The 17,840-nt window shown below is 32.4% G+C and overlaps 1 protein-coding gene across 1 annotated transcript; it reads right to left on the bottom strand.

The window, feature by feature from the left end:
• Positions 1 to 2,450: 2,450 nt before the first annotated feature.
• Positions 2,451 to 3,065, bottom strand: LOC127078649 (uncharacterized). Its single transcript, XM_051019084.1, has one exon. The coding sequence runs from the start codon at positions 3,063 to 3,065 to the stop codon at positions 2,451 to 2,453; it is 615 nt and encodes a 204-aa protein (XP_050875041.1).
• Between the last annotated feature and the right edge of the window lie 14,775 nt (positions 3,066 to 17,840).

Here is a 17,840-nt window from a genome sequence, read left to right as displayed (position 1 = left end):
TCTTAATTGCTGGATCACTTATATTTTTGTCTGAAAAGTGTTCGTGAATTGTTTAAAAAATGTTTCGAAAAGAGAGTTTAACTTTGTAATGATTCTCGTATGAATGTATACAAAGTATTTATCTCGTTTGATTTTGAAAACGGTTTAGAAAAATGTAACTTGGTAATGATTCTAGTATGAATGTATACCAAGTGGTGATTTTCTAGGATTTGCAAAGTGTGAGGGGTGGGAAATGTTTTAGGTTATGATCCAGCAATTGAGAGTTATACCTTCCTAAGGTCGTTATGAACGTTTCCTATCCTTATGAGGGTAAAACTGTCCTTACTATTGAGAAGTAAGTAATTTTACCCTTTGGATGTTTAAGGATCATTGTAGGGTCATCGATAGGTCATTGAAGGCAACAGTTGTAAGGATACCTTAGCATTCGAAGGGACGATCATCATTTAACCGTAGGCTACACCGAAGGGTCATCGAGGGACGAAATCATATATTCGAAGGCAACATCCGAGGGACTATGATTTATTTTATGATGATTTAATCGAAGGGCCATTGCTAAGTGTATCCCCACATTCGCGGGACATGACCGTAATACCGTAGTCGTAGGGTAACAAAGAGAGGTCCAAGATCACTTATTTAAAGACAAAGTTTTACAATTAATTAGATGGCCGTAACCGATTAAGTAATTAGGTCCACATTAAAGTCGATGAAGTCAATACATTAAAATCAGCTAGATAATTTAGGATTTATCTCCATATTAAAATTAAGTAATTCAGAATCCATCTCCATAAGGGTATCCCACAAATAAAGTGGAATATCTAGCCGGCCGTCTCTTCGGGAATATGTAAGCCTTTACACAATTCAGCACACGGGTTAGAACACCGAGATAAGGTGCAATTGAAAATTGCACCACAAAATAAACACAGCAGTTACATGGCCAAATAATGCGTGATTATAATAAGACAAACATAAGACAAAACCAAAAAAGAAAAAAAAATAGCCACTGCTACGTTCGCCCCTGCCTCGCCTAGCGAAGGCTTAGCGAGTACTCGCTACAGGCTCGCTTAGCGATGTGCTAGCGAGCGGCTACGGGTTTTGAGTTTGACAACAGCACCATCTCCGGAACCTTGAACCTTATGGCATTTAATTACAGGAATAGCATGGACAAACATTCAAGATATTCAGGCATATTTAAATTCACATGTGAAATCAAAATACATATCCAAAAATTTAATCATGATGCATTATGTATGTAAAGATTACCGATTGGAAGCATAAAACAGTAATGATGCGCAAACCTGTTTGCAGTTGCAATGTCGAAAGGGACTGATCACTCTAGGTATCGGATTGAGTTGGGCGGCGGTCGCTTCGAAGCGGATGAGCTGCCTTCAGGGTTCCTTTACTCTGAATTCTCTGGGCCAGCAGGGTTTCTATGCCAGGGTTTCCTTCCCTCCTCCTCTGTCCATTTTCGTGACTGAAGTGTCTGTATTTATAGTGATTGTGATGACCTAATGGGCTCAGAATGAAGCCCAGAATTTTCTGTTATCTGCCAGCTTCGCTAGGCGAGCGTGTAGCGAACGTTCGCTAGGCGAAGGATTTGCTCGCCTAGCGAGCAGGCCAGTTTGGGCCATTTTCTGGATTTGGCCACTCGTGAGCTGGGCCTTTGTTCCTTTAAGATCAGTGTCATAAAAAATGAGTCGGAGTGCCCTGAAAAATGTCTTGAAATATTAATGGGCAAATTTTGGGGTATGACACTGGGCTTTAGTGGAATGCTTCTTTTTGGAGAATCCTCTTTTTACACCCCTTTTCTTTCCTTTTCACACATGCTTCAGTTTATGTTACCTGAAATAAATAGAAGGAAAATACCAAGTAATATCGAATAATATAAAATAAATCGAATCAAATAATAATATAATTTAATTAAATCGAGCCCAAAGATGTGATATTATTTCATGTTATCAATTAATATCAAAGACATGGTACTTTCTAGGAAATCCCTCAACCATATTCACAGTTTCACCACCATTCTTAGGCAACAGATTGGCTTGCACATTAGGACCAGAGTCTTCAAAAGACAAAATACCATTTTGCATTAGTCTTCTCACCTCAACTTTCAAAGGAAAACAATTTTCAATGTCATGACCAGATGCACCTTGATGAAATGCTTAATGATGATCAACTTTATACCACCATGGAAGTTCTTTCAGAATAGCTCGTGGAGTTCTAGTCTATACCAAATTCTTTTGTATCAGAGCAGGAAATAATTTCGCATAGGACATCGAAATCGGATCAAATTATGCTTGTCTTTGGACAAGGTTCTTTTGTTGATTCTGTTGATGGGTACATTGTTGAAAACATGGTTGATAATTCGGGGCTATTTGAACAGCTAGAGAATGATTAATAATAAGGATAACTGACGTCACATGCTGATGACGTTGGTTGTTTCTTGGAGATCACCTATGCCTTTCTTGCGAAATTGCATTAGCATTATGTTCCTTCTTTTGGGGCAAACCATTCCTATAACTCTTGGAACTGCCAGATGAACCATTCTCTTTTACCAATTGTCCCTCACAGACGCCTTCTTCTAGTATTATTCCCATGTTTACCATCTCAGTAAAATCACTGGGAGCACTTGCAACCATTCTGTCATAGTAAAATGGACTCAAAGTCTTCAAAAACAAATTTGTCATCTCTTTCTCTTCTAATAGAGGACTGGCTTGCGCTAAAATCTCACGCCATCTCTGCGCGTGCTCTTTAAAAGTTTCCTTATCCTTTTGGGACATAGCGCACAGTTGGTCTCGGTCCGACACCATGTTAACATTATACTTGTATTGACAAACAAAAGTTTCTCCTAGACTATGGAAAGTATGGATCTGGGTGCTATCAAGTCCCATGTACCACTTCAAAGCAGCACCAATCAAACTATCTTGAAAGTAATCTATCAACAATTGATGGTTATGAGTTTGAGTCGACATCTTGCAAGCATACGTCAGCAAATGACTTAAAGGACAAGAGTCACCCTTATGTTTCTCAAAATCTGGAACTTTAAACTTATGGGGAATCTTCATATTAGGAACTAAGCAAATATCATGAGCATTCTTCCCAAATAATTATTTTCCCTTCAGAGCTTGAATCTCTTTTTGCATAGCTTGAAACTGATCTTGAAATTCATCCATCCTTTCATAGACACCAACAGTTTCACTCTGATCAACATGGAAAGCATGTTCTTCCACATAAGAAACAGCATGGACCACGAAAGGTGGTACATACATAACAGGTTGAGCAATGGGAATTTCAACAGTGGGTTGATATCCTTCTGACACAAAGTTAAGAGGAATACCCCAAGGGAAACCATGAGGCATCTACTAATGCAGAACACTGATCGAAGCCACATAAATGGGAATAGAAATTATTTCAGAAATCATAGTCCTCTAAAGTTGATTCTGAGGAGGAGAAGGTTGATTATGAGCATCCATGAGAGCTTCCATCATAGCAGTGAACCTTTCGAAACTATAACTCAAATTAGTCACTCCCTCGTAGAGTTCACGATTCTCTTTCTCTAAACGATCCATCTTCTTTTGTTGATTAGCACGAGTGATGTATCAGTGAGACAACTTGTCTGAACGAAGACCAAGAAAAGGAAGAAACAAGACACATGGGAAACTTACGCAAAGCAAGACCTAGATGCAACATGATGCATGATATGCAAATGCAAATGCAACGTTTTTAAGGAACTTCAAGATATAAAGAAAATTGCAAACATCATAAAGGAAATAACACATTTTAAAATACTGAAAATCTTATTTTATTAATAATGGGAAGGATTACAATCTGAAATACAATCTCAATAATCCTAAAACGTAAGAGGAAAGAATATAGATCTATGGAATCATATCCTATGATGACCCAACTTCCAGCTGATACTTCTTGCGAAGTCTTTTAATCTCTCTTTAATAGTTGCTATTCATGGTATCCTTATCCATCACGAGCTGATCTATAATGCCCTTCCAAACACCGGAAGTATGAATATGAGTAGATGATGAAATGCTAGAGGAAAATAAATCCTCTTGTTTCCTTGACCTCTTCATAGCATGTTGCTCAAGCAACTCTATCAAGTCATCCTTTTCCTTCAACTACTTCTGCAATTCTATCTTCTCGAGGTTTGAAGTGTGAAACTTGTCTTACCAAACATCCTTCTCTTGCTTCATCCTATCCAAGGCTTCTTGCAACTCCTCTATTTCTTTAATATGAATAGTGAGTAATTTAATCACTACTAAAGATATAGGTCTCTCATAAGTGTAAGGCATCTTTAATTCTTTTGCTCTCCTCTTCACCCAACTACTGTAAAGCTCCAAAGCTACACAATTCTTCAATCCAAGCTCATTTTATCCTTTCCTATGAATATTGGGCCAAGCATGCACCATCATAGCCTTCAATCTTTGAGTGTCTTTCCCTTCTTAGAAAAATATGCCTTATAACAAAGTGTTATTAGGTTTGTCCTTCATAGCAAACCCAAGTTGACATCTTGCCAAATCCAGATTGTAGTTAATTCCTCCTTGTGTACCAAGAAGAGGCACATTAGAGAACTCCTTACAACTATCAATAATCTTGACGTCATTGTAAACAGAAGAATACCAAGTGATGTCGTCATTGGTGAGAGACATAAGTCTTTGAGACCGCCTTAAGCAACCTTTATTTTCTTTGAAGATATGAGACTGCGACAAGTGAGAAACAAACCACTTATACAACAAAGGTGTATAATAGACAATAGTTTCGTTTCCCTTATAAGTCCCATGATGAATGGAGAAATAGGTATCACCAAGAAAAGTTGGAACAGGATTCCCAACCAAAAAGATCCTAATAGTATTGACATCAACAAAATTGTCAATGTTGGGAAACAAGACCAACCATAGATGATTAAGGCAAGAATAGCTTCGAAAGCCACCATGCTATCGACATTAGAAAAATTAAAGGCTTTCTCAATCATAAATTTTGAAGTCAAACCTCTGATACCTCCTTTGATAGTGAGCATTAGCATCTATGTCAAATTTCCTTAGGTGAATAGCTCCAGCAATAACTTGAGACTTCCAAATCCCTTCCAAACCATAAAAAAGAACCCTATAAGAAACTAGTATACCCGAAAGATAGGCATATTCCTCCATGGTAAGCAACAACTGATAATCAGGGAAAGTGAAGCACTGATAGACGAGATTGTAGAACTGAACCAGAGTACAAAGAAGACCATCTTCAACATCAGTAGATAGAACAGACAAAAGTTTCCCAAAACAGTCTATGAAATCCTTAGGATCATCCACAAAAGATGCTAACTTTTTCAATTCTTTAAGATCAGGACATTTGAAATTGCATTTCTGAGTATTCCTTATTCTAATATCCATGGTCAAAATATCTGCAATGTTTGCAAAGAGAATCTCTAAGTTCCTTGAAAACTGAGAAAAAATCTCATGAATGCAATGAGTGCATGATGCAACAACCACAAACAAGATCACACAAGGCATACAAGCAAGGTCTAAAGGTTCGGAGTCACGAGCATGGATCCAAGGGTAAGAACCAAACCACAAGGTATGTATTAAGGGTATAATCACCTGTATAACAAGTATCTAAAAAGTTCCCAAAGTCATAATTACCGGCTTAAACGACTACTCGCCAACCAATAATATTCTCAATAGAAACTCATCCGAGTGTAGTATCGTGTAACAACTAATTCAAGTCTACACCTGAATAGCCACCACACTACGTCCTAAAAGACCAAGATGGGTTAAGGGTTCTAAGGTCCTCAACTTCTCGGGCTCCTAGGTTGGAAAAAGTAATGTCAATCACGACTACTCGTAAGACATTAGTAATCCTAAAGGGGCCTCCAATGAGTGGGGGATCTCAAGTCAACTCATTAAGGATTAACTCCATGTAAGCCAAACAAGACTATACCACCCTCCTATCTCACCACACAAAGATCACCAAGCACCAGATAGAACAAACAATAACAAACAACAACAAACATAATATACATAGTTAAATAAATATAGGCCAAACCCACTAAGGACTACTCCCCAGCAGATTCGCCACTTTTCTGTAGCGCTAAATTTTTTGATATTAAGCTATTGATTAACTTAACTCACAAAGTAAGAGTCTCCACCGCGCTTTTATTATTTCCAAAGGAAAGATAAAAAGTACTAACAAAACTCAAAGAAGTTTTAAAACAAAACTAATAAAAAGAGATAAAGGTTCAGGGGTTAGTTATGCAAAGGGAAAGTATTAGCACCATAAACATCTATAGTAATCTATAGGAAGCTCTTTGAAAATCTGTACATTTTGGCTTTAAAATGGTTTTGTTTTCAAAAGATTGAGAAAGTGAGAAAATAAATGTTTTTCCTTTTAATAATTTTTGTGTTTGCCAAGACTTTATGAGTCTCATGCCTACGTACCAACAAAGTGAAATGGAGGATCAAAACCTCGTAGTTCATGGTAAAAATAACAAATATTTTTGTTTTGGTTCATTTTAAATGAAAAGACATTTCGTCAGTTTAAGGAGAACACTCAACTAGCCACCCACAACTATGAGAACTTTGCATCACCATGAGAAAGACTCCAACTTGGATAAAGATCAACAAGTATGCCACTAGCTCTCTTAGATGGAAAATAATTATCATCAATACTAAGGGGATAGGAGAAATACATCTCACTATGGAAATGACTCATGTCTAAACTTTGAGAAAAAGTTTTAAAAGAAAAAAGTGCACAAATTGCACAAAATAGTTTGAATGAGTTATGCATTTTTTAAGTCTTTTGAAATTGGTTTAGAATATGCTTAAGATGTATTAGCATTTATTAAGAAAAGGATTTTAAAAATCACTTGACAAAAGTCAAGGTTTATTGAGAAAATGGTTAAAGTTTGAAAGCAAGAAAGTTGTGAAAAAGAGAGAGAAGATTTTGAAAAGTAAAGAATGAGAGGAGAAGGAAAGACTATCATAGAGAAAAAAGTAAAAGCTAGGGAGGAAAGATCTAACCAAGAGATAACAAGCTTTATGACATAAGTCAAGCAAGAATTCCCTCCCTTGGATTAAGCCTAAAGCAAGCCAAATAAGCAAAGAATATATCATGTATCAGATGAAACTAAAGTAACCAAGTCAAGTCTTCGAAGAAAGTCTAAAGTCAAAGGTACCAGATGAATCCAAAGGTCTCAAATCACAAGTTCCCAAAGAAAAGGTCAATATCCTGATTCTAAGTCCATAACTCCACAACAATGCTAAGGATAATGAACACAAGTCCACGAATAAGGAGAACCAATGTCTTTTTAGGGGTTTTTCCTTTATGAATGTCTTTTAAAAGAAAAAGGAAGTCCAAATGGACAAAGAGCAAATAACATAAGCATAAATAATATGATATGAGATGCTAAAAATAAAAATCATAATGTAAATGACAAAAATAAAGAGCATAAGATAGATGACATCAAAGTAAAATTAATACAATAATATGTTAGTAAGTGATGTTAGTGATAAAAAAAGAGAAAGATGGTTTTGTCATTTTTAGAGAACACTCAACAATTCACCCACAAGTATGAAAATATGGGCCTTTACATGACCTATGATAAGGGCTCAAACGTGGTTAAAATCAACAAGTATGCCACTAGCTCTCACAAGTGAAAAGGAGACAATATTTTTTCACACAATACTATGAGGAGTATGAGACTTACAATTGCACTTATGAAAATGACTTGCTTTCGGAACAAATTTAATATTATGTTAAGCAATCGTAATTGAATTTATGTAGAAGTCACAACTATCTGAGGCCGGTCAGTAATAATATTTGTGTTAATACATGCTAGAGAGATGATATGTAAATCTTTCTCCTAAAGTTATGCCCCATATAAAAATAAAAGAGGATGGATCAAGCACAAAGGCTAGGAGGATGGTCCATTACTTCAATCCATACTTCATGATACTTAGGACAAAATTATGCATCAATCCAAAGTAGCTTATATGATTCATGATTAATTAGGAGGTAAATTTGGAATGATGAAAGTTCATCAAGCAACAATCCACACATCATGAACAAGATGGACACAAACCATCCAATTGATAAAGAGGAAAAGAATGAGATGAACAAGAAGAAGACAAGAGAGATCACACCCAAATTAGATCAAAGGTTTGATCAAGTCATCATCAAAATCAATCCTCCATTTTGGTGGATTAGGGTTTTCACATTATCAACGCCAGAGATCTATTGAGTTTGATGAGATCTATGATCAAAACAACCAGGATCCAAGACCAACAGAAGTCAATAAAGGTCAAACAAAGATAAAATTCAAAAGGATGAAATAAAGTGTATTAAAAATAACTTTTAAATGAATTTTAAAAGGGGAAAAAAGAGAAAATCCATAAAACGCTTTAAAACACCAAATAATTGGCCAAGAAAATCATGGAAGGTTGGAATAAAATGAGAAGCATAAAATAATTTTATCAGAATTTAAAAATGCATAAAAGTAATTTTTAACCAATCAAAACAAAGGTAAGAAGAGAAAATCCATAAAAAAATAGAAAAAAAAATAAAAAAAATATGAAAAAAAATAAGAATCACATGAAGAAAAATAAAAGAGAATTTTAGAAATTATTTTGGTATTTTTTGGATGTAAAATGAATTTTCTATGATGTTTAAAATAAAAATGCAATTTAAAATTAAAAAAATAAAAAGAAATAAAATCAGAAAAAAAAACACGGGGCGTTGGATCTGGCCTCATTGATTGACGTGGTAGATCCAACAATCATCAGGCTGAGGCACACGATGAATATTAGCAAAATTGAAACATGAGATCTAATTCAATTTGGACCAATCAAAATATTTCAAATATCCAACATGGAAGCAAACTCAGATGACATGAGATAAACTTCGGTCATCTTCCCCGATGATCCCTCACTGGAGTTTCATTGTTTGATAAATTCAAAACATGAGAGTACCACCAATGTGATCGCCTCCTCATCACGAATCCAAGCTCACGCTTCAAATTATTTTATCTAAATTGAGCATGGGGAATTTCAAAGAAGTTTAAGAAGCAAGCAAGTCATGAAAACTAAAATTAAATAATGAACACGATCAATCAACACCAGATAAGTTAGGCGAAATCATCAGAGAGTGAAAGACTAAATTATGGTAACTTGTTTGAGTTCCAATGATGCTCAAAACTACCTTGCCCAAACAGTGATCAAAAGTTGATGAAACTCGATCTGGTCTGGCCACTTCAAAAGGACTTAGAGATTGGGAATTGTTGCAAAAGCTTCAGCGAAGACCGAAGATGCTAACAGAATCAAGAAATTCGATTGAAACAATTTGGAATTCAAAACACGATAGTTGAATTTTTCTGGAAATTTTTAGATTGAAGCAGGGGTTTCTTGGCTCTCAAAAGCTTCGAAATGAATTCAGTAGCTTCCTCTATTTAGAGGGAATGTGTCTGGATCCAAATATGTGTGGAATCAAGCTTATTCATGCAAAACGAATTTGATCATGAAGTGAGAAAATTTTGACTTGCAATCCACCAAAACTCAGCCAAATCATGCATTTTAAGAGTCAAGTAACTTCTGAAGACTTGGTTAAACATGTTTAATTCCAAAACATGTAGTGATTTGGCTTGGAATTGAAATTAGTGAAGTTCAAATTTCGGACCATGGTGATTTCTTCAGTTCCAAGTCACCATGTTCAACTTAATGAGGCATCTTACTCAGGAGGCTTTTTGATCCCATTCTTCTTGCAATTGGTTGACATCATATAAAAGATCACAATGTGCCAAGAAAGGTTGCATTTGGATGTTGAGCACAAAGTTATGACATGTTGAAGTTGGCATAAAAATCTAATAATGTAACTTAGAAAATTCTAAGTCCCAAATGACTGAAAATGACATGTAATGTTCCAAAGAAATCCATGGTCTTCCAAGCATAATTTGACTTTGATCCTTGAAGAAATCTTTTAAAGGGCATCGCAAATGATATTGTGCAAAAAGAATCAGCCTCAAATGTTGAAAATTCAAAAAGTTATGAAGCTTGAAAGTTTAGAAAAAATCACTTGAAAATAGATCAAATTTCACCAAGTCCACAAATGACATATAATGTCTTCAAACATTTGATGATCCTCCAAGTATAATTGGCTTTTTTCATGTAAAGAGAAGTTGTAGGGGATGTTGAGAATGGTCATATTAAAAAAGAGGCATTCAAAAATGTTGAGAATTGAAGGATTTGTGATTCTTTGAACTTTGACTTTAAATGTTGACTTTTTTCGTCAAACCTCTTGGAATGAACTTGTGCACTTGGACTTTTATTATATTTCAAGGTACATGTATGATCATATGAACTAAAAATGAGGTGCCCTTATATGTATCTTGATTAAATTGCTCAAAGTTTGAGGTAACTTGTTGAAGAAGACATGGAAATAAACACATGAACCTTTGACTTCTATTGAGAAATAAGCAACCAAAATTTGAGGTAATATTGATCAAGAATGAGATTGAAAGATGCTTTGAGGACCTTAGAGATCGTGCTTTGAGAGTTAGCCCCTTAAGAATCATTGGTTGAACACACTTTGCTGAGGAATCAAAGAAAACCTAACTGAGGAGCCATGCTTGATTCTCTTGATGAAAAGTCCTATATTGCATAATAAACTTAAAGAAAACAAAACATATTTTTTCTATTTTGATTAGTAGTTAGATAAGCAATAAACATATGAATGCAAAAGTAAAACACAAACAAAGAAGTTTTTGATGATCCCTGCAAAAGGCAAACCTAAAGATGAGAGGGAGAAGACCAAAATGTGACTTTGTTTTATGCAAGGATGCAAATGATATGTGAGATCTTAGGGTTATAAATTAGAGTGTGACATATTGAATATGATGTTGAGAAAAGGGAAATGGTCTAAAGTCGTTGTAAAAACAATTCTAATTGTATATTTGATGAAATGAGAAGTAAATGGAATGGTTTTATTGAATTTTTTTTCACAATGGGATATTCTCTTTTATACTAGCAGTACGTTTTATCTTTAAAAAAAAATATTTTTTTATATTTTTAAAAATGATTTTTACAAATTGTTTTTTAAAATATTACAAAAATATATTAATTAAAAAATTAATTTCGACATCCTGTAACATTAATATATATTATTGAAGATTAAATCGAAATCATTATATTTTTTAAAAAAAAAAGTTTATAAAAACAATGTTTTTCATTATAACTTTTTGGAATAGCTTCAAATTTAAGTCATATCTTATTTTTTAAAATTTTGCTATCTAAATTTTTTTGTAGAAAGATGAAATACATAAAATAATATTTTAAGATTAAGTATTTAAATCATCTTTTTATTTAAAGTTTTTTATAAAAAAAATTTAAACAAAAACATTTAACACTGTAAAAATTATTTAAGAAAAACAACTATAACAAACAAGCTCACAATCAATTATTTTATTAAATTATGAATTAGGCGTTGTGTTATCACTAGTAGATGTAGTAATGAAATTAAGATTAAACTTGTAGAAGATCTGAAATATATATATATATATATATATATATATATATATATATATATATATATATATATATATATTTGTAAAGAGTCCCAGTTAAGATGATGTTCTTGGACTGTTTTAGAAGAGGTAACGATTGAAGGTTGTCTAAAAGGAGGTATCGTCTCGCCTCATAAGCTTCTCTCGCTTCTACATGGGAAATATGCGATAAGAGGTTTTTTGGGCATAGAGAAAGTCAAGGTCATTAACTGACCCACGAATATCTTGAAAATAAGGATTCAACTATTTATTATTGACTAAGTGGGCGGTGACCCTTTCCGAAAAAACTCTGGGTCCTAGAGACCTCTATAAGTACATCTCCTCTCAAAGGAGAAAAGATATACCTAAAGTAATACACATATGACTTATCAGCAGGGCCTCTCACGTCATATGAACATGTATTATAAATAACCTCAAATCACTATCATACATGACTTCTCACTGCCGTGGGTAAGCCTTAGTCAACATATCATCTTATAAACCTATTAAACCTCTGAATTTCTCTGCCCTTACAGGGGGAATATGCACTCCTCTACTTTTTGACCAGTACAGTGACACCCACTATGAAGCTTTTACTCTTCTTTTTTTTCATATATCTTTTGCTTTTACTTTGGTCGTTTTACAAAAGCTTTTTAAACTTAGTTTTTTGCAAAATATTTTGTTTTGAAAATGGGTTTAAAATCCCATAAAATCACACTCTCTTGTGTTTTAAGTCTCATGTCTAACAAGTGGCACTGAGCCTAACTTCTGTCTAAAGACTATTTGTCTAAGAAGGAAGAAAATGATATCTACAAACACATTTATTTTTAACAGGAGTCTTTTCAGGAATACACCTCCATCATTTGATGGTTATAGATTTGACTTATGGAAAATAAGATTTAATTTTTTTTATCAAATTTAATGTTTTTGAAATGTGGGATATTTTAAACAATGGTCACTTTATTCCTACCATCTCCTTTAATGATGAAGTAGTAAGTAAACATGATTTTGATTGGACAGAAGAGGATATGAGAAAGTCAGTCTTGGTTTTAAAGTTAAACATCTTTTGATAAACACTTTTAGTTCCAAAGAACTTTATTATATTTTTACTTGTGATTCAACTAAGGAGGTTTGAGAAACTCTTGAAATTATTAATGGAGTTTCTCTAAGCTTCAAGTAAGAGGGAATAAGCACACAAACTCAGGAAGTTGAGACATCAAATGAATGTGAATGTTATATTTATAGCTGATGCTCAACCATTGGTATCGATGGCAATGTTCAATAAGTTATTTTTGACATAGGTTTTAAATGACATTGATGGTGGTGCTCTAGAGTCAATCTTCTAGAGTCAATCTACTGTAACCGAATTTCCAAGGTTTTGAGGTTTTTATTCTATCAATTTAATTTTGTTCTCTTTCAATTCTATTCTATGAAATTTCATTTGCTTAATCTGTATTTTATGGAATGGTTTTGATTAAATTCGTATGATTGCATTCCTAACTATTAATCGCCGTTTTCGTTGCTTTGTCGTTAAATGGTGTTTGTAAATCGTGTTTGCTTAATTCGGAATAGAGGAATATAACTCTTTTATATATCTATTGCACTTGTCAATCGAATTTGAATCGAATAGAGATCGAAGCCGCTTAGGGAATTGGTAGGTAAAAACCAGTGATTAGCCGGAAACCGAAAACATCAGATTGGCTTATTTTATAATCGCTTATTTTAATCACTTTTTTTCTTTTTTTTCTAAATCGACCACTAAAACATAAATCTCCCTTAAATCGAAGATAATTAAAGGTAAAAGCAAAATTGATAAATAAGCTAATCTATTGTATCGATTTCCGACTTATCATCGATTCTTATAATTTCAATTCCCTAGCGGATTCAATTCCATTCGATTACAATACCCACTGACAAGTGCAAATTGGTATTATATGATGTATGTTCCTAATTTCCAAATTAAGCAAACGGATTTAAGCAGACGTGAATTAAGCAAACGCACCTTAATCAAACACGATAACGAAAAAGCTACGCTAACGTGATTATAGTTAAGGATCATACAAACAATCAAATTTAATCAACTATATCCTATAAGAAACAATCGAATTAAGCAAACGAAAGTAATCGAATTAAGCAAATGAGTTTATAGGAAGAATTGAAAAGAAATTGAAATTAAATTGAAATTAATAAAAACTTCAAAGTGGAATTCGAATACAACAGATCAACTCTTTGGTAATTAGCTCTCCATGAAATCTTCTAAGCAATATTGTCTCATCAAAATTCAGAACTAGGATTTCTATAGTAGTAAAATACCTAATATAATAAAAGGTAAATTCGGGCCCTTATAGGATCCGACCCGAAAATTACAAAAACTGACCCAAACTAACTATTTTAATTAAGTCTGGAACTTCAACGAATTATTAGACCCTCTTTCACTTTAAATCAGTTTTTAACTTCAACATGAAACTTGTAGCTTATCCTCTCATCTTTCCAACGTATATTAGAATGCATCAATCAGATCCTCGTAGCTCAAGTTATGATATGCATAGTAACAAGGTATGAAATAACTATTTATACTGAAAATAAAGTATGAAAATAAAATAAAACCAAAAATAAACTTAAATATAAAAATACACTAAAATAGTAAAAATAATAGTGTCGAGGTTGGAAAAATGACAGAGTCGCCACCATCCTTTATTCGTTCCTAAGGAACAGGAAAATAATGATAAAACCTATGACTAAGGTGAGATACTAGGTTCGGGAGTCAGTTAAATAAGGGGAAGGTGTCAGGCATCCCTTATCTCCATTGTATTCAATGGGATCCTCCTACAATTTTAAGGTTAGTATATGTTTCTAAAATGTTTGCTTTAATATTAGTGTATTATTCTATTTAAATGGGTGAGATACCCAAAACGATTTTTTATAATTGTACTCGCTAGAGTTTACAACTCTATGCCTACGTACCTCCGCATTAAGCGAGGGATCAGAGTACCGTAGTTCTTCTTAAAAAATTTCGGTGGGTTGGTTGGTTATTTTTATCCCTTAAAAAGTTATCACGCATCGGGGACGGAGAAGTAATTGATTTTGAAAAGTACCTCAATACACTAGGGTAGAGTTCTTACGGTTTGAAGTGAGTTCAAATTGATTTTATCTCTTTTATCCCTTGCAAAAATAGTATTTTAATTTATTTAAGAAAATAAGTTAGGAGTCATGATTAGGTATTGGACATAACCCTTTATCCCGATTTATCCCTTGATTTTAATTGCAACAAAAAAATCCCCTTAATTTTATTATTAAAAAAATCAGAGTGATACTCTATATGATTATTCAACATTAAAAGTTTAATTTAGAAATCCCAAAAAACATATTCCTTATCCCGGTCTTTAATCCCTGATTTCATCCCTAAGAATTGTAAAAAAAAATTATCCCACATTATCCCCAAGTTATCCAATGATTGTCCCATTAATTACAAAAGAAAAATTATAATACCTAAATATTAATATTTATATTACATATCCCTTATCCCAATTTCTATCCCTTGATTTATTCCTATCCCAATTTCTATCTCTGATTTATATCCCTTGATTTATCCCTTAAAATCCTAGGATTGTATCCCATATTTTGTCTCATATCTGTATCCCTTATTCAATTGTAAAACTTTATTTTATTAATAAATTAAATTAAATAAGATGCAATTTAATATATCTCTTATCCTGATTTTATCCCTTAGTTAATTTAATAAAATATGATGATTATTTTAATTTTAGAAAATAAACCCATAACAATATTGTATGAGATTTTGGTCTCATTCTAAACTATTTTATGGTTTGAAACAGGATGTGATCTATTACTAAGATATTTATGGGTTTGAAACAGTTTGTGCTTTGTGATTTGAAACAGATTTTAATTATGATTTTTATTTGTTTCGACAGGTTACGGTTTCAATTTGAATTGATTTCTGAGTTTTATAGAGGTGGTTTTTTATGTCATACTTGATATTGTTTCAGATTTCAATATTGGGTTATAGTTTAGTCAAGTTTTGGTATTATACTATTTTTTTTTTATATTTTAATATGATTCAGTGTTGTCCCGACTTAGTGCGATCCGAATGGTAGTTTTGTTAAGCAAATATGTCTATGATTTTACCTAATTTGTTTTAAATTTATTATCCTAATATCTCCCCTTTTTTTACTTTACCACAGTCACACAATATGATTCATAATATAAGACACCAAAAACAAACAAATTCCACTTATACTTACTCAATTTATGATTCATAATATAAGACACCAAAAACAAACAAATTCCACTTATACTTACTCAATTTATGATTATTTACAGGAATTATATGGGAAGTTATATGTATAAGTTGTACATGAGCAAGCAAGTAAATTGGAGCGAGCATTCGAAAACTTACCAAATGGAATTCGAGATTCCGGAGAACTTGGTTAGGTAAACACTACTCTTTTGAGTTATATTCTACTCCTCTTTGCTTTCCTTCGAATCGCTTAATAAGTTTCTTCTGCTACAGCGAGGTGTGGATGTCGAGACAAAGCTACCGGGAAGAGGCTTAGGATCGTATGAGAATTATTCTCAGTGTGAAAATAATTCTTCTTGTGTTTGGGATTTTTTTCGAATCTTCCATCAAAGTTATAGAACTTTGTGGAATTTGTTTCTATGGTCTTTTTCTTCCCCTCTTTTATGGTGAATTTTAATCCAATTTATAAGAGAATTGGAATTAAATAGTGTTAATTGTTTTGATATTCTTTCCCACTTTGAATTACGGAAGCAATTAAATGAGTTTGAATTGGATTAACAGAGATTCAATTTTTTTAAATATTTTGAGCGTATGATAAACTTGAAAATTGGGATATGAATTTTGATGGAGATTGGGATATTCAGGAAACATATTCTTAGATTTGGAAATTTGAGAATTTCACTTTAATTTTGGAGTAATGATAATAATAATAATATGTATTTTAGGGGTTTGTTTTTATAATGATAATAACTAGTGAATTTAATAATAGTAAAAAGAACTTTTTTATAATAATGGAAACATTCTATTAATTATATTATTTTTATTTTTATTAAAAAATATTAATTTTAACTTATCAATATGTATCAAATATATATTTGTCTTTGTCTCGTATATGAATTGTGCATGACAACAAAATCTATAAAAAACTATTTTTTAGTAATATTTAAAATTTAGAGTTAATGTTTATTATAAATGTTCTTATTGTTATATGAATTTTATTAAAAATTTAAATTTATTTATATCTTAATTCTAATACATTTTTTTTAGATGTACAACGATCATTAATTAAATAATTTGTAAACGATATTATAAGTTAATTTAATACAATAAAAGTATAATATTACTAATTTATTATTATGGTAAATAAAATGTAAAACACTCTCTATAAAAAAACATTTTACAACTTAAAATTCAATTTTAAAGGTCATATAAATCTATTCTATTTGATGATAATGCTTTTTTTTGGAAGTATTGATTTAGGAATACTGGGATCTCTGATAATAATAATAATAATAACATAAGAATGAATTCTATAATAATTTATAATGATTCATAATTTTATTCTAGTTTGATTTGGGAAAGCCTTTGAATGACTTGATTTTGGTTTAAATTTGGGATATGATTTTTTTAGAATGTAAACCGTGTGATATATTAGGATATATGTAATAAGATTTGTTCTAATTTTGGATTAAAATCATGTACTTGAAATCGTGTACTAAATTTGGAGTATTTGAGATTTTGGGATCTTTTTATTAACAGTAATAATAATACAAATTAATACATATTAATCAATCACTAAATTGATAAAAATTAACTTAATAACAAAATCTCTTGAAAATAACTAATAGTATTAAAAGTAATAATATATACATATTTTTTTTTTATTTTCTTGTTTTATTAGGATTTTAATAGAACGATTCCAATTTTATCAACTCTTGGATTTTTTTTCTTTTGTTTTAATTAATTTTGCGATTTTAAAAAATAAAAATAAAAAAGTGAAAAATTTGATAATAATAAAATGAAAAATAAAAATAAATAAATATGCAATTTTTTCTCTAATAATAACTAATAATAACAATATACTAGTTAGGGGTGGCAAACGGGCATGCCCGCCCCATTTAGGCTCGCCCCGCAAAAGCCCGCAAAAAAACGGGACGGGACGGGGCGGTCATAGTTAAGGATGTGGGCCTAAAACTTAGACCCGCCCCGCAAAAAAGTGAAGGCAGGGCGGGGAAAGTCTGCGGGCACTGCACTCCTTAAGCCTAAAAATGC

Source organism: Lathyrus oleraceus, chromosome 5, assembly GCF_024323335.1.
Source record: "Lathyrus oleraceus cultivar Zhongwan6 chromosome 5, CAAS_Psat_ZW6_1.0, whole genome shotgun sequence".
Lineage (NCBI taxonomy): Eukaryota > Viridiplantae > Streptophyta > Magnoliopsida > Fabales > Fabaceae > Lathyrus > Lathyrus oleraceus.
The sequence above is the reverse complement of the archived record's forward strand: the minus strand, read 5'-3'. Positions and strand labels throughout refer to the sequence as shown.

Bases quoted from the DNA above. Each gene is read 5' to 3' on its own strand.
- LOC127078649 (XM_051019084.1), bottom strand. From the start codon at position 3,065: ATGAAGATTCCCCATAAGTTTAAAGTTCCAGATTTTGAGAAACATAAG.